Genomic DNA, 26706 nt, shown 5'->3' with positions numbered 1-26706 from the left:
CATAAACAGTCATGACCTGTTGATGAAATATTTGATATTTTGCCTCCAAGAGGAACTGGCAAACTGTTGAAATGCCCAAACTGTTAGTGTCCTAAAGATGCCTTGGTGTAAATGAGACTCCGGTTCTAAAATGGTAAATATACAAGTAGCACATCAGGCTGTTATGTTTAAGCTTCCTGCATCCATATTTGACTATATGCTGCCAGACCATATAACTTTCAGCTAATCTAGAGGAGAGGAGCAGCAGAGCTGTGGAAAGCTTTTGTGTCCCTGGACCTGCCCCCTTGCCCACCAAAATGAATGCAAATGTCTCCTCCTTGTTGCCATAGCAATCCCTAATGTAGCAACTCCAGGAGAGACACTGCCCCAAATGTCTATATAGCTCACCCCTCCTGTAAGAAGCACCTGGTCCAGACCACTGATGGCTGCCTTCACTCTAAGCGTCACATAACTTTTTACTCAGTTGGGAACAAGGGCAGCAAGCTACAAATGAAGGAAGAAGGAAAAAAGTTGTTCAGCCACTGCCAAGAGGGGCAGGGGAAACAAGATAAGAGCGGTTCAGGGAGGAAAGAACAGAAATTGACAATTCCAGTCCCTTTTCCTTCCCTGCATTGGGAGATAACATGTATTGTAAGGTATGGCAGGTCTAAGGTCTCCCCTGGATCATATTCAATAATTCATCTTATTTTGATACTTTATAAAAAGTCTTGTTATGCACATTGGGTAGTATGTTCAGTACAAGTCCAATTGCTTTCCACATCACTGCTAGCATAGCATGTGCTTCTGATTTACACTCCTGTTGCCTTCAATAGGGTTGCTTGGAGTTGAGTGGTTGCCCTTAAAAAGTCAGTATTTACTAATGGTTACATGGTAACTGAGTTTAGCAGTGTCTGAATAGAAAATAATGGCGGTAGTTATTTAATGGTGACCATGGTAAATTGGCATAGAATCTGGTTCTTGTTTTTTGGGTTTTGTTTCTTTTCTCTAAGCTGGGCATTAATAAACACTGCAGAACTAATCACTCCTTTCCTCAACCACATCTTTCTTTCTCTCTCAGCGGATCGCTCTCTTTCCTTTCAATATCTCTGTTTCTGTGGACTTCTCTAGATGCCTGCCTTCCTTCCTTCCTTCTATCCTTTTTGGATTGGGGGTCTCTTTGCTAAACTGGTCAGGTAAATCCTTTCAAAATTCACTCTAAGGTATGATCTGACTGTAAATCTAAATGTCTCTTAATGCTATTAGGATAAGCCAAGGGGAAATCAAGACTGTCTCAATTCCCAAACCATCTTTTTCTCTCCCTCTTGCGCACCAGGATCTGGCTGTCTTTATTTCACCTCCTTAAATCCATCCAAAATGAAGTTGAGAAGACTAGGCATGTGGTCAGTCCTCTGGAGACTTGTATCATCAGTATTTTTGCACTGACCTTTTGGAGATTGAAATATGCTCAGCCATGATCATAGCCACTTGCTATGTACTTCTTGCTTGCACGCAAGTTTTAATGCATCCTAGAGTATCACCAATGTGCCAAAGCATACCCCAGAGAAGTCAGACTATAAACGGCTTGCTGCTGTTTAGTACCTGGGAGCTCTTCCTTCCTATTGCAGAAATCCTTAGGCACAGCAAGGATAGCTGCATTGGGGATGGCAAGAAGGATGCTCGGAACAATGTAGAACTTGCACCTTTCATGAGGTGTTGAAGGTTTATTTTTCCCTGGTGGGTGTTTCTCTCACACTTCCTGTTATCTTGGCACTTCAACTCCATGCTATGGATTTAAATGTTGTAGTTAGAATTCAAATGGACATAAAGAATGGTTTATGGCTAAGTGTTGGATCACAAAATCTTTACTTGAGAATGCACAGGAGGAGCTGCTCTTCTGTTTGTGCAGTGTCCTTTCCATTACAGCATTTCTAATCCATCTCTGGGTGAGACTACATAGTTTGTTTACATTTAAAAAACACACCTCATTTGTCTATACAGAATTATCTATAGTCTGGCTAGCCTACATGTCCCATGTTGCACTGCTATATGTGACACCCCCCCATAAGACACTGCATTCTTTGAGCCTAGTGCATCTTGGGAGATGTGGGCAAGCCAAGGAGCCTATACCATGGGAGAATATGGGGGGGCACGAAACATCCAAATTACTACTCCTATGAAGTATTGAGGCATCTTGGGCAGATTTATTGTAATGTTGAGCTTCTTCTAAATGGTAAAATGTTTTGGTTCTATTCAATCAACTGCAATATTTCAATTCAGCTCAAACCTACCTGAGACTTAATATTTCCTCCCAACCAAAAATTAAACCTTTTCACCAAAATTGAAGTTTCCCAAGGGAAAAAATTTCCCCTACCAACCTTTACTCTGTCCCTTTGTGTGAATATATTACAAGAAGATCCATCTTAGCAGAACTGTAGATTGACTTAGGTAGGATTTTGTATTACAGGGATATATATATTGGATGATCACGTAAAGTGTCATATCTTGTTACTTGATGAAAAATTCTGTATGCTCAAGTTATTTCCCCTGTACTTACTGTGTAAAAAGAAAAAATTAAACATACTGGGGTTGGACAGTGACCTCCGTTTTTAAGGTGTCACAGGAGATCAACGACTAGCTTATAACTGCTGTATAACCCATCCTCTGGTTTGGAAGTGAAAAATACATATTTGCTTTTTACCACTTTCCATTCTCTTCTTCTACCTCGTATAGGTATTTGACATAGAAGTAAAAAGCATATAAATAACTTATGAGTAAAGGTACTGCAAGCCAAGTTCTGCTTTTGATTATTGTACATCTGTGAAAACACATTACGAATGGGGCTTACACAGGCATAATGTGTGAAGTTACAATACAGCCTTTACTCCACTTAAATAAAACAAATCTGAACTAGTATTTTTTTTTCTATTCTTTGACTCCGCAAAATATAGGATTTAAGACCAGGAGATGTATCCAACAAACGTAATCTCTGGGAGAAGCAGTCAAATGAAAAGGCAACCTCTCCTTCTAAGGTAATACTTCTCTATCCATTGTAGAGAGAACAAAGATCCTGCGTGAGACTTTCAGAAGGCAAAGTGTCTAACTCTGACTAACATTCAGTAGGAGCTGGGGATCTAATTGCCCTTTATGCCTTTTTCAAAATCTCCCCCTTCTGTCTATAATATTAGAGAAAATTCATCCATTAATGTTCAGTAGGCCAGAAAAAGGCCTATGTACCATTCCTATTTTGAAGAACTAAGTGGTGCATAGACCTTGTGTTGGCCCTTTCCACAGATACGACTTTCTTTCCACTCTGGCAAACATGGTTTTCCTACATACGCCTTTCTTTAATGATAAATGTATTATGGAATTTTTTTTGCACTGCAGGTAACAGCTATGGGGAAAAAGTCAGAGACTAATGGTAAGCGTTGCAAATAATTTGTACTCTACATTATTAAATAGAAGCTTTTGCACATTTCATACAAATGCACCCAGCTTTTAAAAGTATGCCATTAGTGGTGGCATACAAGAAATAATTTTTGAAAGGGAAAGGAAGAATTGCCGCAGATCATAATTTGACAAATATTTTTGGGTAATGAGCACAAATCTTCCTTTCGGGATGACCGTTCTCTAGCCATATTTGCAAAGCATTGTGTGCAAAACACATGTAGTGTGCTTGCTGTAGCTGCAGAGATCCATTTGAACTGTTTGAGGCCCAAAGAATAAGACCATCAAACACTCCAGGTGTCAAGCATCTGGGAATAGTCCTTTCAAGGTCTACGAATGGTTTTCATCAAAACTACTTTAAAAAAAAATCCTAAACGCTGAGTGAGGCTAGTATTGCAATGTTATTCCACTGGGAATGGAAACCCTGAGGACTGGTGAAAACAAATCCATAGGATGACTCTGAACAGTACCATCAGTCAAGCATAAGGTCTCATGACAGATGAACATGCAGTCACCTGTTGACTCTTAAATCTTGATCTCATGAGTTGCTGAGTGCCCTCCATGCCCCAGACTTGAATTGGAGTTGAGTTCAAATGCTGTCAGCATCAGGCCGTCTCTTGCTGCAGCAGTGCCTAGGTACTTTTTCACAGCATAAACTATGTTTGGTGTTTCTATTTAGGCCCTATTTGAGTCACAAATTTGAAATAAATTGTCTGAGAGCTATGTCGTGGCTGTGCCGAAGGGAACTAGCAAAACCTCTGCTAGCTCTTCTATACAGGCGATACTGGTGTTCCAAAGCTCTCCAAGGAAAACCAGGTGGAAGAAATGAGCCTCTGTGGAAGAGGAGTGGGGGAAGAAGTGCTCTATTAAATAATTAAAATTGATCAGAAGCCCATTCTTAGGAGTCCCTTAAATCCGTGTCCCATATTGGGAACAAAACAATCCATCTGTGAAAACACCGACTTAAATGGAGGGAAGTTTTCTCATCATTTCAGTATTAGAAATATGTCTTAGAATAACACCTGCAATGTTTGCAAAGCTCTGGAAGATGAAATGCATTATATACAAACTAACCCTGATATCACTCCTATTAAGTGGGCCTTATTATTTTACAGTGAAATTAAGATGACTTTTCACAATTACTTAGTGTTGGCCTCTCTCTACTCCCGCGTGAAATCAATGGCAATTTTATCACTGACTTCCCAGGTAGCAGAGCTAGGCCAGCACTGAGCAGTTTGGGCAATACCAACCTAAATGGCTTACCCAAAGCCATGTGTGGAGAGAACAGGGATTGGAACTCCAGAGTGCCAGTCTCCCTGTCCTTTGATTTAGTAGGCTATGCTTTCATCACTTATAGAATCATTTCCTTCTTCCTGGGGATTGGAATAGTGGTTGAACAGAAGTGCTGAGGCAATCTGTCTAGGAACAGGAGCCACAGACAAATGATGCATGGGGAATGTACTCTGTAACCCTCCTTGAAAGGGTCACTATGCTCCCTGTACCTGCTCCAGAGGCAATGGCTGCTGCTGCTGTCAGATGTGAGCAAGTATCTGTGTGAGATCCTACCCATCCACCCTTGGAGCCACGGAGCACCTGTGTGTGCTAGCTGGCCACACAGCCTAGTAGTAGGTGTGTGTTGTCTTGCCCCTTAGCAGGTGCTCTGAGGTGAAGGGGTTTGAGGCAAGTTAATTCAGAACAGCCACCTCCTATATTGCTAGAGAAACATCTGATTTCAAGCAACCTTTAATCATTCTCTCTTTCAGCAGGTTTGAGACAATTTGAGAAAGAACCATAGGAGGCTACTAAAGATGCTGAACCAACTCATTTTGGAAGTGCTAAATTGTCCTTTTTATATTTATGTTTATTTACCAAAATGTCTCTCTTTGCATTATCCCAGTTAAAACCATGTATATTAGCACTGTATTTAATAATCAGTCTAGACATTCATCATAATAGTACTGCCTTTGCACAAGAGCCTTTATTCCTAAAGAAACCCATGCTGTGAAATACTCTCCTACTGATAGTCATGACTATGTGTCTGAACAGTGATTTCAACTGGCGTAAGAGGTCAACCCCCAAATGCATGCAAAGTTGAATTACTTAAGAAAAGTGTGCAGTAAACCCATAAAAACAGTGGTTACTTTTGGAATACAGAAGTCTTTTTCTGCACTTTAGACTAAGGCATGGAAGAAATCTTTAGTTGACAATGTAATATTTTCTGTAAGTTGCCCATGTCATAAATACTGCATCAATAACTTGTTTAAATTTTTGTTTTATACTTTTAAGTATCCATTTTTTCATTCTAGATTAAGTTAATACCTAAATTTGGATGATTGTTAGCTGACAGCGGTACTGATACTCTGTTTTTGTTAGTGATTAGTAATTGATTGCAATATATACACACAGCTTTACAAAGTTTAGCTTTAAGGCACTACTAATGGTAGAATGCTTTAATACATGCTAGAGTATTATATTTAGTAATGAATGCACATAATTAGCCGGTATCACAGCTTTTAAAAAAGTCACACACTTTTCTATAGTAAGATTTCATAATTTTGCCATTAGAGGTATGGCAAGATAAGTATTAAATTTTTTTTAAAATGTAAGATGCCCAGTAATGGGTAATTAAAAAGAAAACTATAGTTTTAAAGAGGGGGAAATAAGGGTATAGAGGATCAAAAGTAGGTCACTTGTATAAAACATCGTAGTTTAATTTATGTAAAACTACCATAATTAAAAATGTAACACAGTTGGAGCTTAAATGACTGTACACTAAATCTTGCCATTCATCAGTGCCGTATATTAAGTCCACCTAACCACTCAAAGTGAAGTAAACCTCCTAATAATGGTGTTTAAGTATCTCCCAAAGCTCTTATTTACAGATGATTTTGTTTGATTTGTATATAGTAAACACAAAGCTATAAGTCAGCTTGGTTTGAATTTACATGCCATAAGGTTTAGCAATTACATCCAACAGTATATGGGTGGAATAAACTAGTTAACTGAAGTAGCCCTAAAATGCTTAACAGCTTTATACATTGGAACTACAGAGAACTCCTCCTTCATCACTACTTTTTTTGGTAGCATGTTTTTGTAGCAGCGGACTTCTTCTTTTTTTTAAATTAGAGGGGAGAAGAGAATATTTCAATGCGAAGATGAGCTCCCCTGCTTAGCTGAAACATCTTCTTTACATATTGAGATGCACTTGGCTATCTGTAGGGGGCGAAACTGTGCAAACAATGCCTGGCATTGTTTCTGAATTGTCTCTTTTTTGGTCTGGGGTTTTTGTAAACACTTCTCTGAATCTTTCAAATACATTTGATAGCTGCAATAAAAATGACTTGTTCAAACAATATACTCTGAAACTGCACCAATAATAAATGGAATATTTCCATCAACAGTCCCTGTTTGTGTAATGATTTAGAATGCATCATTTGTAAGTGGGATGGGTTTTTTGGCATAATGCTAATACATTGCAAAAATGCAGCAAGGTGAAGCTCACAAATGTATCAGGTGTGTACATATATAGTAGACTGACAGTCTTCTAAACCTGTGATGTAAAAGTTCAGTGGTTTCAGTTTGTATATTGTTGAATGAATCTCATAGGAAAAAGACCTGACATGGAAAACTTATGATACGAGTAGCTGTGTTCTACTCCACTTCCATAAGGAAGCATTGATTTAGTTGTGCAGGCCCTTGCTATCTTGCTTTGAAAAGCATTTTGCATATGAAACTTGAGTTGTTCCTGCTTCAAAAATTAGGATCATATCTGTATCCATAGATGATCCTAATAGGGCCCTTTATATAGCAGATGAAGAATCAATAAGCTGTGAATTTTTTCCTCTGACCTGAAGGTGCTCTCACAGCACAAACTCCAAATTCTAAGCAGCCTCAAAAGAATGAGGTCTCCTACTCTAGGGGGAACTTAGAGTTACAGAAAGATTAAATTGCAGGCACTCTGTCTTGTGAGTCACTGGGAAAAAAATGCCCTAACGTAACCAGAACATCTCTGCTGTAAAGTAATAATTTCTTCTTAATGGTCATTCAAACAGTGTATGCTCTTTTATGGAGGGGGAGTGCATTAGTCAGATTAAATTAACTCTACCTATAGGCTAATTGGGTAATTAGTCTTATGAGGCAGTCATTCACCTCCATTCCTCCAAAAAGAAGCTAAAGCTAATGTATGTGAGATAACTATCAATGGCTGAATATAAGGGAGCCCAGACAGACTGAAAAGTGCTTCAGGATGAAAATGACACTGTATTTTAACTGGTTGTGGTGCTTACTCTTTTTTTTTTTTAATAGAAGGTTGGTGTCATGTATAGAAAAGTTTTCCATGTGGAGTGCAGTGAGCTGGGAACAGATTTTGATCATATTTAGGGTAGTATAAGGAGAGCTTGTAGTAGCACAACCTGTCTCTTGCAATATGGGGTACAAGGTAACAAATGGCCCATAGTTGGAAAGGGACTAGATGCACACCACCATGTTAGTGTACTGTTGATGACTATATTATAAGCACAGTGTTTTGAATAAATAGTGAATAGTCTGGTACAGCTATACACATGAACCTAAAGCTAGATGACTATTAGAGGGATATGTATATTTGTCCTAGACCCCTAATTCTCCACACTCAAGATAACTTTGTACTTATTCATGTGGAAGGTGCAGAGTTCAAAACCTAACTTGGTGAGGTTAGGGCAGGGCAAGGGTTTTTTCCTTCTGTGCAATTGTAACAAATCTAGGCAATTTCTCAACTACCTTTAAATTGTTGTAAAGTCAAGTATGCAAGTTAGCTATATCACCTACACTTCTAGAGGACCCATTGTTTCAGTCAGGGCACATAGGGCAGAATTAAGGTTGCACAAGCAAACTAACATTTTTACTTAACTTGTGTAATAGTGCTTGGAAGTGATGGTTTAACAGTGACAGACACTGGTAGTCAGTGGGCAGGATCAAACCTGGGGCCTCTGGAGCTTAGAGCATAAACCAAAAGCCAGCTGGCTGTTAACTAATGCTGTACAGCAGACTCAAATCTCTGTGGCTAAGTGGTCTCTGTGCCCCTAGATAGGACAGAACACCATATCCAGGAGGGGTGTGGATTACAATGGCTCTTGCTAAGCTTCATTTACAGCAGCTAGCACCTCCTATTCAAATAGCTAGCTAAAGACAATAGGCTAAGTAAATGTAAAATGACTTGCTTCAACAGCACCCATAAAGGTGTTTTTTTTAAAACCCTAATCTGTAAAAGTGTCTGTGAAAACAGGTGTCTGCCTCTTCTACCTAATGCCACACAAAGCATTGTAACCATTCTTCCCTTAGTCCTTCAATTATTTTCTACTTTATGGACTCTACTTGTTTTAGGTCACCTGTGGTCTAGTTATACATTAAGTATTTTGAAAAAAAATTAAGTTTAGGGGGGCTACATTCTACACCAATGCTTTAAAATGTGCTTTATCCACATTTACCTAAAGGTTTCCATTTTAGAGACCCAGGGCTTGTCTAAAAAGTACTTCTGTGATCAATAAGCATGACATCTAACTTTGTTTCTAAGACTTCCAGCACTGACCATCTCCCATGCACACCCCACTAAGCCCAAAGCTCCTACAATTCCAGTCACACCCAAGATAGATTTTTCTTCCCCCTTTATGCTCAGTAATACAGGGAGCAAGTTTGTCATTTAGTCCTAGAGCCACTTACACAAGCCCAGCAGTTCTCAAATTGTGGGTGAGGACCTCAAAGTGGGTCACAACCCCCCTTGAATGGGGTCACCACGGATGGCTTAGATGTGCTGGGGCCTAGCCCTGAAGTCCAAGCCCCACTATCCAGGGCTGAAGTCAAAGCCTGAGAGCTTCAGCCCTGGGTGGCAGGACTGAGGTTGCAGGCCACCTGCCTGACGCTGAAGCCCTTGAGCTTCAGTTTTGGCCCCCTTCCTGGAGTGGTGGGACTTGGGTAGGCTCAGGCTTCGGTTCCCTCCATCCTGGCGTCATGAAGTAGTCAGAAGGGCATCGCCGTGCAATGAAGTTTGAGAACCACTGCACTAGCCTACTGGTGCACCATTTAGTAAAGTGAACTCTATACTCATTCAAATAATTGTACTCTGAATTGTTTAATGTCTTAGATACATTAGGCACAGGATAGTTATTATCCAACTGGAACAATCAGACAAGTGGCATACGAGCAACTGTATAAAGAGTTCCATAGTTAATACAGCATCTCAATGTACTGACATTGTATTAAACTACCTTGAACACCTCCTCAAGTGACGAGATGGGAAGTGGAGTTTAATGTACAAAGTAAACAAAAGAGGAATTAAAGTTAACTTTTTTTCAGTAGTCTTGCAAAAAGCAGTACCTTTGACCCTTTGATAAAAAGATAACCCCTCTAAATGTGTTAAATATTTGTTCTTTAGCTTTTATATACATTTCTTCTTCCTTCAACCCACATGTATGGCAGTAAAAGGGCAGACAATAGTTGAAGAACAAGTCAGAGCAGAAGAGGCTCCAACTCTAATAGCCAGAGATGCCAAGAAAACACCAGCTTTAATAATCTTCTTTGAATGGATATTCCTTGTGATTGACAGCCCTAAAAAAAAAAGAGTGGGTGTTACCAAGTATTCAAAGTAACTACACATGTCCTTCTGTCAGGAAGACAAGCAGGGAATGAATAGTGCATAGGTAGATGTTCGTCAAGCAGTCCCTACTGTAGGCATTAAAAGCATTCTGAACCTCCTGGCCATTCCTTCCATACCACTTCCACCTTAGTCAGAGGAACACCGCTTGCTGGAGCAGTCATTTAAATTTAGGTATTTGGAATATACGGACAAAATAGAGGGGATAGTACCTGCTAAAGAAATGACTATGTAGGGATGATCTTCCTCTTGACATCAGTCATTCTGAGGCCTGGTCTACGCTACTGGGTTAGGTCAATGTAAGATGCCTGGTCTCAATCTAGCTGTGGAAGTGCCTTCGCTTAAATTTGGCTACCACTGACGTAAGTGCCTCTCTCTGCCAATTTACCACCACCACCTCCTCAAGCAGTGTATGTGCACGGTCAATGTAATTAGGTCAATGCAGCATCAGTGTAGACACTGCATTGACTTTGTTGACTGTTAGAGGCTTTCAAGAGCCATGCCCCACACTGACAATACAAGCGCTGCTAGTGAGGATGTGCAATGCTGACAAAATCAAGCGTGTGCATACACAAGCAATTTAATAACTGCAGTGGCTGTATGCTGATGTAAGCTATATTGACATAATTTTGTAGTATAGACGGAGTCGAAGGTATGTCTAATTACCCAAAGCCCATGATTTAAAATCTGGGGTCCTGCCAGCTTTCCCTTTCTCAAAGGGAGAGACTCTGCCTTGCCTTTAAAAACAATAGTAAGCAGTGAGTGGGATTTTGGGCATTCTGTAGGATTCAGAAGAAAAGCAACCTACATTAGCATTTCAACGGCCCTCCAATTTCTGTTAAAGCTGAGGATGGTTTCCATCTCCTCATTTGTCAATTCAAAGTCAAACACCTGAAAGGAAAGTGTTTTAAGTTAGGTCTGTAAGCAGCTGGAAATTAAGTGCACCTAATATAAAGATAAGGCAGCTATGACTTAGAGCAGGGGTGAATTGTACCAGATTGGGTGACCAAAAATTCCACTGAAGCGTAATTACACCAGCTACCCTCACTTCAGATAGAATGGAATACTTAGCACTAGGACACGACACACACACACAAACAGTCCTTTCATCTGTAACTGCTCGCAGGACATCAGACTTCCAGAAGTTCGACCCAGAACACAACTAAAGTCGTCCTATGACTTCTGCAACATGCAATGGAAAGAGATACCTTAGATTCTAAGGCCAGAGTACCTCTTTACTCTCCGAGTATTTCCAATGAAGTCAGTGGGCTGCTGGGTGAGCAGTTCTAGACCAAGAAGGACGACTTGTGTGGCACTTACTCACTTATTGTCCCACTGACTTCAAGGGCAGTCCTCAGGTGAGTAACTTCTCTCCACTGGGAGAAAGAGGCTTTCAGCCAGACTGTGGCACCTTAGCAAAGTTATGCAGTTTTCCTCTGTGAGAGCCTACATGTTCAGACCCATCCCCTACTGAGATTTGCTGGGGATTTCCCCTCCCTTTTTATAAATATAAACGTTGATATAGCCATACCTATTTCAGGATAGCAGTCCCCCAACAGCAATCAGTGCTAGATGCTTCTAGCAAGGAAGGTTCAAGGAAGCATATGGTGGAAAATTAGGGAATAACTTTCCCCTAGAAGACTTCTTTCTAACTCCCATCAACTATTGGTAGCATTATACCCTGAAGCATAAGTGATTATAGTGCTAATGCATTTTTAGCCTGTCCTGTACAACTGCTGATGTTTTAGGCAGCCAGAAATGCTTGAGCTTACTAAGGTTTTGGTGTCAGGGATGTGTTGTGGCACTGCATTCCATGGTTAAATTATGCATTGTATAAAATATGCCTGTCACATTCTTGTATTAAATGCTCGCTCCAACTGACCTTTATTATATCAACTATTGTAGTGCCGTAACAGCCCTTTTCAAGTCCTCTCCTCTCTAAACTAAATAGGCCTGATCTTTTCACACATTTGTCCTTATGGTGTTTAAGTTTACTCATGTTAAATTACATAAAGGTAATGCATCCCAGTGGGCAGAGCACAGATCTATTCCTAACTCTGCCACTGACCTGGGTGACTGAGGGTGGTGAAGTAACTTGCCCCATGTTTCCCCATCTATAAAGAGGTAGATAATAAGTCTGACCACTGTTGCAAAGCATTTTGAGATCTACTGCTGAAAAGCTCAATATAAGAAGTAGGTATTAAATTAAGTTTAACTCTAGCTGTGTAGGAGTAGAATTAAAGCTTAAAATTAAGAGAGACTTGGAAATGTGGTATCACAAATAAGATGTGAGAGTTTAACTCACTTCGCTCCTGGTTTTAAATTTAACAAAAATGCAAGTCCACTTGAATTTTCATACAAAGTATGAACGCACAACTAAAAATGCAGTACTAAATGCTGAAATATAGAAGGATCTTTCTACCTCTCTGCCCCTTCTCTTGCTCCAATCACATGTAATTTGGGACTAATGAGAAAATAGGAAGATGGCACCCCATCTTGCTACTGTAATGGATAGGTGTAGCAATAGTCTTATTTGAAAGCTTACCTTAAAGTTCTCCTCAATATGGCGTGGTTTGTCAGACTTGGGAATGACTGCCACATTCCTCTGGATGTGAAACCGGATCAGAACCTGAGAGGAAAGAACAGGAATTCTGATGACACTGAAGTTACCAGTCACTAGTAGTGCTGGTCAAGGGTTTTTTTGGAGGCTTTTTTTGTTTGTTTGGGGTGGGGGGTGGGGGTATTGTTCTAAGTAAGTTTTCTAGAAATGTAGCACTTTTTTGTTACAAACCCATTCCAATTGCTGCAAATCTATTCATTGTTCAGAAGTATTCCTCAGGTGGTTTGTGTAAACAAATTACATCCTGTAGTGTGTTTGCAAACTGCTCAAGTCAACTATGAATTGTTTGCAATGTCATTGTTTCTGCTCCCTGCTTGGGCAAGAAGTTTTTGGAAAACAGGACTCGCTCGGTGACTCCCATGTCCTGCGTTATACAGGGGTTCAAATGATCATAGAGGCCCCTTCTGGTCTTAAGAACTGAACGAGGAACAGCTAAGGCTCAGAGTTTTGACATCTTCAATACAAAAAGGGATGCATTTTTCAGGAAGCATTTTTTGAAGAAAAAAATTCACCCTGTTTTTCAAGCAACTTTATGATTGGAGCCTGACAACTGCTGACTGGGTGTGAGGATGAAGATCTATCTGAAGAGTCATTCTCAAACATTCTTACGAGCAAAAACAATAGAAACAAACCAAAACAAACAAACAAACACCCAGAAACAAAAAAACCCACACATTTGTAAGAGAGTGTTTGTGAACAACAAATACTAAGAAGTAGAAACGTTGTCAAACTGAGCAGCCATGAGAAATTTTCCCCAACTGTTCACAAACATTGAATTCTGGAAAACAAAAACTCCTGCTAGCTTTAGTCAAATAGCGAAACACAGACGTCCATGAAAAATAATTTAGCTGGATCAAGGATTCATAGGGTGATTTGGCTGAACCACATTTGATTTTTTCCACAGCCCCTTTCATCGCTAAGTTCATATGATCAACTTGGCACTTTCTGGAGGGCACCCAAAGGCCCATTTTTAAGGCTGGTCAGCAATAATCTGTGCTAATGACAGGCACTCCCTGTTCCTTGCCAGGTCCTTTCTGTTCCCAGACTGAACTGTTTGTTCTGACAATCCCTCTCCTTCGAAACTGAGTTACATTTAAGAGAAGACATTCTAAAGAGTCACTGTGTAAAGACCGCAGAGTATCTGTGAAAGAGTGCAATGTTGGTGCAAGACAATATATTATAAAGGAGGCAACATGCACTGTGCTGCGACTCCAACGTACCTGAGCAGAGGTTTTGCTGTGTTTAGCAGCAATCTCTTTAATCTTTGGGTCCTCTAGAAGAGTAGGGTCCCCTGGATTGGCCCTATAAAAAGAAAAAAAAATATAACAGCCAATAGGTTAATGGTAGACTACCATCCCTTGCACGAAACAGGATATATTTCACAGGAGGATTTGCAATATAGCGACAGAAATATGTATCAATTGTAACTGCATTGGTCATTCAACTTTCTTCAATGATTTGAGAGAGACATACATACTCTAAAATGCTTCCAAGAAGACAGGCAGCCAAGCATTCTTACCACGGCCTGGCAGGAGAACCAAGGGGACTGTATGCAGTCACAGAGATCCCTTTGGATTGGCAATATTTAATCAGCTTCTCCTGGGTAAGGTATGGGTGGCACTCAATCTGCAGGCACAAGGACACACAGGTTCATCTAGTGGCAGACTGCACTGCTAGTGCTCCTGTGCTCCAGAGAATACAGACCCTATGACTACCTTTGGAGCCACTCATATACCTATGGTATAAAGAAGTCTTGCAGAACATCACACACAAAATATCTACATGCCTTGCTGTTGATTACTATTTGCACTACAGTAGCATCTAGAGCAGCGGTTCTCAAACTGTATGTCGGGACCCTAAAGTGGGTTGCAACTCTATTTTAATGGGGTCACTAGGGCTGGTGTTAAGACTTGCTGGGGCCAGATGCCATAGCCCAAGCCCCACTGCCCAGGGCCAAAGCCAAAGCCCAAGGGCTTCAGCCCTGGATGGCAGGTCTCAGGTTATAGGCCCCCAACTGAGGGTGAAGTCCTTGGGCTTTGGCTTTGGCCCCCTGCCTGGAGCAGTAGGGCTCAGGCTTAAGCTCTGGCACTCCCACCTGGGGCTGCGGGACTCAAGCGGCTCAGGCTTTGGTCCCCCTTCCTGGGATCGTGTAATAATTTTTGTTGTCAGAAGGGGGTCATGATGCAATGAAGTTTGAGAACCCCTGAGCTAGAGGCCTGAACCTCTATCAGAACCACACAGTGCTAGGTTCTGTACAACACAGTGACAGTCTCTGCCCTGAAGCGCTCTGAGTCCAAACAGACAAGATATACAAAGTACTAGTATCCCCATCTGTAAAATGGGGGAACAAGGGTAGGTGACTTGCCCACGGTCATGCAGGAAGTCTGTAGCAAATCAGGGTCTACGAAGTCACCATTCAGTGAATTAACCACACAATCGTTCTTCTTTTATCATGATGATGATTATGGAAAGCCTGATAATATTCTACTTGCCCGACACACAAAAGTTACTCTCCCATGGTGAGTAGAATTTTGCTAGGCAGGTATATATATAATGCTTTTACTATGCTGTGTATGGGCAACGTGCCAGAGTAATTGTCGTCGTAGAAACCAGAACTTTGAGATTTACCAACTTGTTGCTTTAACACCTTAAAAAATTTACATTAATATAATTTTGAATCTCCTTTCATATACTGATCACACATTCAAATAATGCAGCCTGTAAACATGGATATACTTCTACCCAGAGCAGTGCATCTTGGCATGGTAAAACATTTGTATACCGTGCTGGGTTTGACTAGGTCTATATTCATTTTTAAGTATTTCTTAGATGGTAAACACTTCAGGGCAGGCACTGTGTCTTTTTAGGGTCTATGTAACGCACCCAGCACAGTGGGAATCTAATCCGGAATGGGACGTTTCGGTACTCCAGCTACATAATATTAGACAACATTATTATTAAAAAAACTACTTTAAAGCAATCTGTGTTAAGTGAATATTTAAAAAAGGTGTTGGGCAAAGTGAAACTGCATACTATGCCCCATAAAGAAAGAGTCAAAGGGAGTAGTTATCAAATCCTTTATCCTGCCTTCTGAAGTCACAGGAACCTGGCTGAGCAAGACCCCACCACATGTTCAAAGGTAAAAAGGAAAAGCCTTTGGCCTGCTCATGGCAGCTCTTGCCTCGTGCAGGTAGTCCCATTGATGTCAATGGCACCGTTCACAGGAGTATGGATCCCCATGTTTATACATTATGCTGCAGGTGCTGGTGCTAACTTGGCACGTTCAACTGGCAATTGCAATGGTCGTACAACCTTATGGCTACAATGCTGTGTCTACAAATACAGCCCCTCCCACCTACGCTTAGACCACACTAAAGTTAAAAATTCACCCAAATGAGTCATTTAATAAAGCCATCAACACTTGGGGAAAAAAATTATACGGGAACCCTTCCCAATCATACTGCAGAACCACGACGTGACACAAAGATAACACTAAAACTAGAAGCACAGCCGTAAGACTCTGAAACGCTCATGAATGCTATTGCCCAGTGTACTGCATTGAGCAGAGGCCAAAGGAACTTTCAGCAGCCATAGTGTAAAGCCAGAAATCTCTGGTTACTTTTTTTTTTGGCACGTTGGAAAAAAACTGCACAAGTCAAGGCAAAATATAAAATCAACTCTAGTGGGCTTAAATCTGTGGGTATATTTTGTAGGCTCAAATGTAACGTAGTGTTCCAGAACTCCTTGATGTTTAAGACATCTGTCATGGACTGGCTGGCCCTTTAAGGGGGAGCTGGGTTCTGCCTTGTCTGTGAGGTAGCAGCTAACCCCTGATGATCTTGATCTGGTGACGTAATGACAACTATTGATCCCAGTGGTGAGCGAAAAGGTTCGCAAGAAGTGCACAAGACAGAGGGGAACTCAGCTGGATGAAAGCAGGCTGAAGTAGAAAGGTCCCTGGGAGAAGAGGCAGTGAGGAAACCTGCTGCAAAGAAGAACCTGCAGGAGGAAAGTCCTGGGTGTCATTGCTCAGCTTAAGAAAAACAGAAAGCTGTGGAAGCTGAAAGTAGGGCAAAGGGAGGGATCTGCAGCATAGCCCAAAAGGGGCAGAACCACCATTTGTTTAGATGTTTATTTGGATTTTCAGTTTGTCCTTTCCTTGCCCTGGAAGGGGACAGAACTTAAGAGGTAACTGGTCTGGGCCACAGAAGATGCAGACAGAAACAGACCAGGAGATTGCAGGGCCAAAGTGACCACCAGAGGGTGCTAGAGATGAAGACCCTGGTAACATCAGACTCAGATATCTTGGGGTGCTAGGAGGAGGAGTGAAACTGCTTACAGCATTTCATGGGATTGTGAAAGGTTCTATATTCTGCACATGCCGTTTCAAGGTTTATCAGGGTAGTCTAGACACTGCATAATTACTGGGATGCAAGTTAGGATTGTCATTCAAACAGTAATACCCATTCACTGAACAGAAACGTCCACAGATGTTCCTGAGTTCTCAGTATTTTGTTGAATTCCAAATTCTTTTTAAGATCCATTCAAGCATAAGTAGCCCAGCCTTTAGACACATGTTCGTCAGAAACCAGCAGGAATAAATACCTTACCTGGTTGTTGGCAGGCTTGAATTTTAAACCAGGTTTGGTTAAGAGTCTCTCAATCTGTTTGTGGTTAAAGTTGGAGATTCCAATGGCTTTCACCAGACCTGCATCCACCAGCTCTTCCATAGCCTAAGGGGACAAAGTAATCCAGTCATGTACAGGAGCTAGTACTACTGCCATCTTAGCCTTTTTCCTTAACCACAGTAACTGATAAATCAATAAGGAGGTGAGACTAGATCGGGGTGGGCAAACTTTTTGGCCCAAGGGCCACATCTAGGTATGGAAATTATGGCCATGAATGCTCACAAAATTAGGGGTTGGGGTGTGGGAGGAGGTGAGGGCTCCAGGTGGGGGTGCAGGCTCTTGGGTGGAGCCAGAAATGAGGAGTTCAGGGTGTGGGAGGCTGCTCCGGGCAGGGACCAAGGGGTTCAGAGGGTAGGAGAGGGATTAGGGCTGGGGCAGGGGGTCAGGGGTGCAGGCTCCGGGCAGCACTTACCTCAAGCAGCTCCCAGAAGCAATGGCATGTCCCCACTCCAACTCCTACACGGAGCGCTGCCTCTGTGCGCTGCCCTGTCTGCAGGTGCCACCCCTGCAGCTCCCATTGGCCGTGGTTCCTGGCCAATGGACGCTAGGGGGGTAGCGCTTGGGCAGGGGCAGCATGCGGAGCCCCCTGGCTGCTCCTACATGTAGGAGCTGGAGGGGGGACATGCCACTGCTTCCAGGAACTGGACAGAGTGGGACAAGCCCCTGACCCCACTTCCTGGCGGGAGCTCGAGGGCTGGATTAAAACATCCGGAGGACTGGATGCGGCTCCTGGGCCGGAGTTCGCCCACCCCTGGACCAGATGCTCTAATGGTCATGTCTGGCCTTAAAATCTTTGCATCAATGAATTAACTGTTCACGTTAAGCATGTCTGTTCCCCAGAGTCCATCCCACCATCACATCCAGCCCAGCCCACCCTTTCCCCATGAGAGCCAATCTCATCCTTTTAGGACACTGTCTTTTTATGCCATCTAATAGAAGCAAAGAGGTTAATAAATCACTCCGTTTTTGACCTGACAGGACAGAGACATGAAGAGCACAGACCTGAGCCTCAAGCTACACAGGTAGGTGATCACATTGTTCTTTTCCACAATGCTCAGCCTACCCTTATGGGGAAAATGGCATTCTCAGAGCCACTATGTCACCTAGGCTGTGGGTAGCCGCAACAGACATAGAATCATGCTACTCAAATGGAATAAAGGGTAGATAGCTCTGAACAAAGACCATTTGGAAACCCTGAATTCCTAGGTTTCAGAGTAGCAGCCGTGTTAGTCTGTATTCGCAAAAAGAAAAGGAGTACTTGTGGCACCTTAGAGACTAACAAATTTATTAGAGCATAAGCTTTCGTGAGCTACAGCTCACTTCATCGGATGCATTACTAGTGATTCCTAGTGATGCAAAGACCCTGTGAGCAGCCCCGAGCCAAATACATCTCTCCAAACCCTAATATGAACAACATTGCAGCCCCCACCATTACAGACATGCAGCCTTCCGCTCAACTTCTGGTGTGTAAGAACTAAGAGTGAATTTTACCTCCCATGTGTTCAGAATATCCGTGTTACTGGGGACAATCATACCATTGTCATCTACAGGATGCGTCTCCTCACCAGCCTGTCATATCAAGACAGAAAGTTTAAAGATATTTGTTTTCAGAGCTGGAATACCCAAATTCTACCAGCAAGTCAAAATGGATGCATAGGCCCCAATTCAACAAGGAACTTAAGCATATGCAAAACTTTAAATCAATGGTACTACTCATGCACTTAAAATTATGTGCATATTTAAGTACCTTGCTGAATCAGGGCCATACTGCATATGGTGACTTAAACTGGGGCTAATAGAGGGGAAATAGTAACCTTTGGTCAAGTAATTAGCTTAATAAGTCTAAAGAGAGGAGAGGGAAGTCCTCCATTCTTTATGTGACAAGTTTCATTCCAGCCCTGGTATTCATTCCAAAAAAGTATGGTTAATTCTGTGACTTACTTCATCTTCCATTGATAATCACTCTAAATAGACCAATAATTAAGAACATAAGAATGGCCATACTGGGTCAGACCAAAGGTCCATCTAGCCCAATATCCTGTCTTCAGACAGTGGCCAATGCCAGGTGCCCCAGAGGGAATGAACAGAAAAGGTAATCATCAAGTGACCCATGCCCTGTCACCCATTCCCAGCTTCTGACAAACGGAGGCTAGGGACACCATCCCTGCCCATCCTGGCTAATAGCCATTGATGGGCCTATCCTCCATGAATGTATCTATTTTTTCTCCCAAAACTGGAATCCACACAACACTGCCCCTGCAGCTGAAGAAGCCTGGATGGGAAATGTCCTACTCCAAAAATATTCATTCTATGTTGTAAACTCCCAGTTCTGCTATTGCTTAGAGAGAAAAGTATAGCATGCAGCCACTAGAACTCCTAAAGAGATAATCGACAGCTAAATACCCATATGCACAGTAGTATAGCCTTGCTTTTGCCATGTAGGTGACCTGCATAGAAGCACTTGTGGGTTGCTGTCAAAGTCACTGGAGGCTTGGAATGCTGTGGAAGCAATATCTATAGAGATGTCTCCTCCTCCTCTTCACCCCTCTTCTGCCAGACAAGTGGCCTCACATTTCTCTATATAGTGTAACATTTAGATGAATAAAACATGGCAAAGAGACATTCCAGAAGGAGGCTAGTCCTCCTTGGCTGACTAGATGGTGGCCATGACCTAGCATCTGAGCACTCAAGGATTTTCTCTGGACGATGAGGAGAAAAGAACTAGAGGACGCTCGCTACCTTGAATCCCATAGGAAAATGAATAAGGTAGAGGTCTAGGTAATCCAGTTTCAGTGCAGCAAGGCTCGTCTGGCATGCCCCCTTCACAAGGGATTGCTCATGAAACGTGCACCACAGCTATAAGGAGAAAACCAAGGTTGACAGTTACTCTGAAACCTTACAGAATGCCTCCTGTCTGGAGAGGGGCTATTTTTATCTACGAAAAACAGGTCTGAGAGCATCACCCCTTCTGCTTACATAGCTTATGCCAAAGACAGATCCATGTGTCTTACTGCTAAAATTAGAAGCGACAGATTAAAATAGAGCCCAAACTCAAAATACAGTATTTATAAAAAGCAATGGTAGGAAGCTTTATTCTGACAGTGCGTCCCCAGATCAGGGGAAACCTGCATGTATTTTGGCAATTCCACATTTCCAAAGTGATTAAAGTTGTCAGCAGGGCCTATTGATTTTTATTACCTCATTCCAAAGCTCAGATACGAGGAGAGAATTGTCATCAGGTATTTGGAAACTTTCAGTAAATCCCCAATAAGCCACACATCACCATCCTGAACCCAAATTAGAGCTGGTTGTAACTTGTCTTTTATTTAAATATTTTGATGAAAAACTGGTTTTTGACCAAAATTAAAAGTGCTGAGAAAATTTTATTTTGGTCAAAAATTTCCATTTTTTTAAATTGAAAAACTAGAAACAAAAAATTCCTAGGAACAATGTCCATCTTCTAGTAAGATGTTTTTGTTTTTTTACCACCTTCTAACCTTCCCCACCTCACAAGACCCCAAAACAAAACAAAAAAAAAAACCAAACAAACGTTTTGTTTTGTTGACAAACTGAATTTTCTCCAGAAAATTAAAATACAAATACTCACAAATTTCCTGTTCTATTAAAAACTGGTTTTAGGCAGAGGAACAAATTCAGAGAGGAGCGTAGAGGTGATCTAAATTGGTTTAGCTCATATGTCAGTGGGCCAGAAGAGAAAAATAGAGTCATTAAGGCAATTAACTAGAAAAGTAAAAAAGTTATAATAGGCCCCCAACTTTAATTTACACCTTATTCCAGGTTTGCATTGCATTGCATTGGTTCCACCGATTTAGGCTTCCTTACACATCATTAAGTTAAAAAAAAATTATATAAACAAACTGAAGCATTGCCTCTGAATTTGACCTAGAGACTTCTAATTTCTTGTTTTTCCTACCATGCTTCTAGGGGGGAAAGCCTTAAAGTAACAAAGGCTCGAAATTTGCAGATCAGGAGAAATTAACATGATCATGGTGGCCATACTACCCTTCTCCGAGTTGTCAATATGCTCCCAACAGGATTCTTCTCCCATTGCAAATAATGGATGAACTTTATGGAAGATCCTGTTCTAGGCAACAGAATTACAGGAATCCCATTTTCCTTGCTTTTACCCCTCTCCTTGCCTTGCTAGAAAGACAGAAGCATAAAACTAACAGCAGGGATGAAGGGGATTATTCCCTCGGTCATTTTATCCCTGGAGCATGGGCTGTCTGTTGAGCTCCATCTCTCCATGTAACTAAATGATTTGCCCTATGATCCACAATACAGTTCCTGTAGCCAGAGTTGTACCTTACTGACAACAAAAAGATCTTCCCGTTTCACAACCCCTTCCTTGATTTTCTGCTGGATCCCATCCCCTATTTCACTCTCATTCTTGTACAAAGAGGCACAGTCGAAGTGGCGGTATCCAACGTCGATGGCAAACTTCACCACTTCTTCCACTTTCCCTGGAAGAGCCTGAAAACAAAATGAACACCTGTAAAAGACCAACATTTCCAGATAGGAGAGTGGCTCAAACTGACCACAGAGTGGATGTGCTAATCCAATGGCATGCAAACTAGATCAGACTAATCACCATTTTGAACGTGCTTCTGTACCTGGGAATTTATCCTGGGATCTCTATTTATACGGCGCATAAAACTACTCAGGGTTTTGTTGTATGGGACGGAATCCAAAGGAGTGTGCGAAACACAAAGCAAGAGTGATTCAGAGAACCCCACCTGGAAGGGTCAATTTCTAGTTTGAAAACAGTGTGGACTCCTGGCTGTGTAACTATATCCAGCATTATGTGTAGGCTAAACAATCACCATAGGATCCATGTATGGGGGTAGTTCTTGCCTACCTGCCCTTCCCTCTACCTTCTCCGACCTCTCCACACACACACCCCCAACCAGGATAGCTCTGTGGGGACAGCCCTTTGCTACTGCAAGCGTAGCCCAGATCAGCCACCCTCATTATCATTTGGGACTGCTTTTTGGCGGGAGGTTGCTCCAGCCCTCTCCCCACATGCACTACCAGGTAGCAGAAGCCTAAGATAGTACTGTGTCTAGCACCAGTCCTGCTTGCAAGATGGAATCTCACAAAAAATACTGTTCCCCATTCCCCACAGTCCATGCACATGTTCCTGGAGTCCTGGGAGTACAGGTGGTTGGGGGAGGACTTGCCTAACAGCTCTCTTCTGGATGCAAAACGTTGATATTTTTATTAGCTGTATTGGGGTTAATGGGCACTGTGTGGCTGAATTTCCTAGATGGCTTTGAAACCTTCAAATCCAAATGCTGCTGGGCCTCTTTGGTTATTTGCTCCCTAATTGTGTAACTTCATATAGTATATGCTCACGGCCAGATAAATGATGCATACTATAAGGCTATTTAATGCTGTACTTTCTTTACTGCGAGTGCATAAAGACTGCCCTTGGAATTGATGAGAAGGTAGAAAGATTTTTTTTTTCCCCTCTGTCCTCACTTCAAATTTTGTCTAGTCAAATTTGAAATCAACAGACAGAAGTGGCAGGTGCTCTACCCATTTCAGGATCAAACGCAGAAGTAACAGGTTCTCCTTTAGCTCAGTCAATAACTCTGCCTCTTTGACCTGCAGAGATTCTTTCAGTTTCTTGCTGGCATAGATTCCTTACAAAGGAAACGCTGTTATTTGATGAAGTTAACTAGATGGTATAGGTTATCTATTCGGTATTGTTCACAGAAAGAATGGCAGTTATTTATTTATTGTTGCCACAATATACCTATGCCATAGCTCTTTTTATAATCTCTAAGACATGTATTTTCAAGCTTCTTCATAGCACAGACCACATTTTAACACACAGATTCTCTTGGGAACACTCCCCTCTCCTCACAAGCTTTGCATATGGGTCAATATCCTTTCCCACTGGCTACTTCATAATCACCCTGTGGTAAACAGCACTTGCTTAAGTAGAAGGTGAACACTAGGAAAGTTTGTATATTTTATAAACTTCTTTTAGCATGATTCAGCAGGTGGAACAAGGACTATATGTGACCAGACAGTTATCTACAGCACACAGCTTGAGAACCTCTGCTCTATACTTTGATAAGTTATGCAACTAAAAGTAACAGATGCTGGGCAGAGATGATAGAATTCTCAAAAACTCTGAATGTTCCTACAGCAATGTTAACTTTGTCTCTCCATTAGCGTACATCTGAAGAGGGGCTTTCATCACACGAACACACAACATTGAGCAGTGCAGAATACTGACCATCAATACAATACAATAGGTAGAAACCGCAAGTATTTTCCTGTAACTATGAGCTCTTTTTTTACTGTGCATAAAACATTCTAAAACAATGTACACACGGGGTGATCTTTGTTGTTCTCTGTGTGATCACATTGCCAGCTTTAATGTTGTTTTAATATATTTTTTGTACATAAAACACACTCCCCTGCTAAGAGTGATTCTTGTAATTGCAGTCCCAATTTGTCACCATGGAAGCAAGTGACATCATAAACCCTGGATTGAAAGAAAAAAAGGGAATTAAAAAGGAGGAAGGGTTCCATTTACACAGAAAGGATGGGATTCTTTTCTCAATTATACCACTGTAAATTCAGAATGACTCCATCAATGCCAACAGAGCCAATATGGATTTAAACTGGTGTGACTGAAATCAGAAGTTGAACTACATTCTGCACTTGGGTATCTAAAGATCAAGAAATAAATACCGCAAATACCAGTTTTCATGCCTTCATAGAATCCAAGGCCAGAAAGGACCATTATAATCAACGTTGTTTGCATTTAAGTCAAATACATCACGAAATTTGCTACCAGGGAGCCAAGGGACCTTTGGAAACCTGAATTTTTAAAAAGAGTCTTTCATGACGATGTGTCGTCTCGCTGCTGGCTACATTTTAATCAGCACCAGTAACTCTTAAACCAACGTTTTATGCTCGTAAGTAGCTGCAGAGTCCAAGCACCTAGAACAAAGCCCAATTCCTACAACTGCTGCTCATTAGCCTTTTGTTTCAGAGTAGCAGCCGTGTTAGTCTGTATTCGCAAAAAGAAAAGGAGTACTTGTGGCACCTTAGAGACTAACAAATTTATTAGAGCATAAGCTTTCGTGAGCTACAGCTCACTTCATCGGATGCATTCGATGAAGTGAGCTGTAGCTCACAAAAGCTTATGCTCTAATAAATTTGTTAGCCTTTTGTTGACATTGTTAGAAAAGCAGCGGAAACGCTGCTAGGCTCCTAAAGCCTCCTAAGGGCCAGGTATTGAGCGCGATAAAACGAAACACCTACCAGGAAATTGGATGTCACGATGACATCCACATCTGGCTAGCAACACCAACAAAAACAGAAAGAAAAGGAGTACCGGTGGCACCTTAGAGACTAACAAATTTATGAGAGCATAAGCTTTCGTGAGCTACAGCTCGCTTCGTCGGATGCATCCGACGAAGCGAGCTGTAGCTCACGAAAGCTTATGCTCTCATAAATTTGTTAGCCTCTAAGGTGCCACCGGTACTCCTTTCCTTTTTGCGAATACAGACTAACACGGCTGCTACTCTGCAACAAAAACAGCTGGCCCAAGGGTAATTAACGGGCCCGCGCTGCTGCCTCTGGCGTTGCAGGCAGCCCGGGGGGAAAGGAACTCCTGCCTTTTGCACACACACAGCTGGAAACTTTGACCGCGCTTGCAAAGGGAGGAACAAACGCAAAGAGCCGAGCGCTTCCTGAGGCAGAGAGCAGCTGCACTATACCCGGCGTGCCAGACCCTGGATCCTTTGCAATTACCTGCCAGGTGCCTAGCCCCAGGATGGGCATCTTGGCCTTAGGGCTCAGGTGCACGTAGGTCGCCATAATTCCTGCTCTCCGATTCTCTGGGGACTAGGAGCACGCCCCCGGGGCTTGCCCCGGCTGAGCCTCTTTAATAGGGTCTGGCCACGCCTCAATTGGCGGGAGCGAGTGGCATTAGCAGAGGTAGTTGTCTGTGCTGGAAACAGAGCAGCTGCTTGTGTGCCCCCCCCCCCCCGCCCGCCGGAAAGGAGCAGAGGCTGGGGGCGTATCTCTCCTGGCAGCCCGAGCTGCTGGTGCTGCCCGCCCCAGCCCCTGCCTGCGGCCTCCCGGCTCCTTGCACGGCCCAGCTTTTCCGCGGGAGTTTCCCACCCGGAACGGCCTCCTCCCGCAGGCGCCGCGCGGACCCCCTCAGTGTGGCGCGCGAGCAGCGCCTGGGATCTGGGGTGTCCGCGGGGAAGGGCTGAGGCGGCTGAACCCCCTCCCTCCCCCCCCCCGCCCACGTGGTATGTTGGACAAGCGAATCGTTCAGTCCCTGCGCGGGGTTTGTCTTGATTTCAGGAATAGGGTCACCAAGGTCTTTTGCAACACGGTCTCCTCCGAAATCCGGATCTTGGCCAATGAACCAGCCGCTTAATTATTCCCAAGAGAGCTCTGAGCGTGCAGCAGTTCCCAAGGGGCAGTTGGGGGCCCTGAACAGCTCTGAAAATCAGGCCCCAGGCGTCTCAAACTAGGCCCCGAAGTAGGCAATCAAGGTGCCAAGAGCGTCTGCGTTGCTCTGTGCCTCAGTTTCCCCCTCTGCAAAATAGGGATGAGCCTTCCCTTCCACACCCGTTGTGTGAGGTTCCGCTAATTTAATGTTTCTAAAGTGCTTTTGAGAGCCTAGGATGGAAGCGGCAATAGAAATGTTCTTGAGCTGCATGTTAAGATCACAGAGTGGGTTCTGGGGCTTTATGTTCCAGGACTCCATCCCTGTTCATGAAGGACCCTGGGGTAAAAAGTCATATCGAACACTGACCTATTCTATCAGGGGTGGCCAAACTTATTGGCCCTCTGAGCCACGTACCACACTTCAGAAATTCGAGAGCTGGGCGGCACTTGCTGGGGCTTGGGACCCCAGCCCCGGGGGGAGTGGTTTTCAGGGCCTCAATCCCAAGCCCCAGCAGGCATATGCTGTGGGGCTGAAGCCCTGAGACCCTCCTCCCCCCAGAGGTGACATGTGGGCAGGCATATGCGGTCACATCCCACCAGTTTTTGCTGGCCCCTCTTGGTCACATGGTGTAGCCGGGCCCCCTCCCTGCGCTGCAGCAGCTGGAGCTGACAAGCTGGGGGCTTGGGGACAGGCAGCAGCAAACAGCTGGGAGTTGCAGGGCAAGCCACTGCTTTTGCTGTGCTCTCTCTGGAGGAAGCTAAAGCAGAGGCCCCTCCTTGCAACTCCTAGCAGTTTGCTGTTGCCTCTTCATGTGGAATTAACACCTAGGGGGTGTGACTCAAGCTGTTGGGGGAGGGGAACCTTTAAATTGTCTCCACCACCCGCAGCAGACACCAGT

At 42.9% G+C, this 26706-nt stretch overlaps 3 protein-coding genes across 30 annotated transcripts in view; 2 read left to right on the top strand and 1 right to left on the bottom strand.

Annotated features, from left to right (window-relative positions):
* Positions 1–6821, top strand: part of CALD1 (caldesmon 1) — a 236987-nt gene extending 230166 nt beyond the window's left edge. For 16 of the 25 annotated variants that reach the window (XM_038383133.2, XM_038383090.2, XM_038383058.2 and 13 more), the window contains 3 exons: positions 2928–3008; positions 3364–3397; positions 5187–6821. In XM_038383133.2, coding sequence (XP_038239061.1) covers positions 2928–3008; positions 3364–3397; positions 5187–5218 — 147 coding nt within the window. In that variant the 3' untranslated portion in view covers positions 5219–6821. The remainder of the gene's footprint in view (positions 1–2927; positions 3009–3363; positions 3398–5186) is intronic. The other 9 variants (XM_038383144.2, XM_038383182.2, XM_038383081.2 and 6 more) reach the window with 2 other exon arrangements.
* Positions 6822–9510: 2689 nt separating this feature from the next.
* Positions 9511–25313, bottom strand: LOC119847937 (aldo-keto reductase family 1 member B1-like). Of its 4 annotated transcripts, XM_043517287.1 has the most exons (11): positions 25157–25300; positions 23816–23879; positions 21686–21857; positions 20099–20215; positions 18851–18928; positions 17282–17404; positions 14191–14297; positions 13892–13973; positions 12597–12680; positions 10860–10942; positions 9511–10005 (listed from the first exon to the last, which is right to left on the bottom strand). In XM_043517287.1, exons 2-11 carry the CDS (start codon positions 23872–23874, stop codon positions 9963–9965), a joined length of 948 nt encoding a protein of 315 aa, XP_043373222.1. In that variant the 5' UTR covers positions 23875–23879; positions 25157–25300; the 3' UTR covers positions 9511–9962. The 4 variants fall into 4 exon arrangements, with proteins under 4 accessions (XP_043373222.1, XP_038239134.1, XP_043373211.1 ...); XM_038383206.2 differs by lacking the exon at positions 23816–23879 and having other exon boundaries at positions 21686–21853; positions 25157–25313; XM_043517276.1 differs by lacking the exons at positions 23816–23879; positions 25157–25300 and adding an exon at positions 23628–23771 and having other exon boundaries at positions 21686–21853.
* LOC119863049 (perilipin-3-like) overlaps positions 23400–26706 on the top strand; it is a 105070-nt gene continuing 101763 nt past the window's right edge. The window contains exon 1 of the mRNA XM_043517258.1: positions 23400–23646. The gene's annotated coding sequence lies outside the window, so the exon portion shown is untranslated. The remainder of the gene's footprint in view (positions 23647–26706) is intronic.

This window comes from Dermochelys coriacea, chromosome 1 (assembly GCF_009764565.3).
Source record: "Dermochelys coriacea isolate rDerCor1 chromosome 1, rDerCor1.pri.v4, whole genome shotgun sequence".
Classification (NCBI taxonomy): Eukaryota; Metazoa; Chordata; order Testudines; family Dermochelyidae; genus Dermochelys; species Dermochelys coriacea.
The sequence above is the reverse complement of the archived record's forward strand: the minus strand, read 5'-3'. Positions and strand labels throughout refer to the sequence as shown.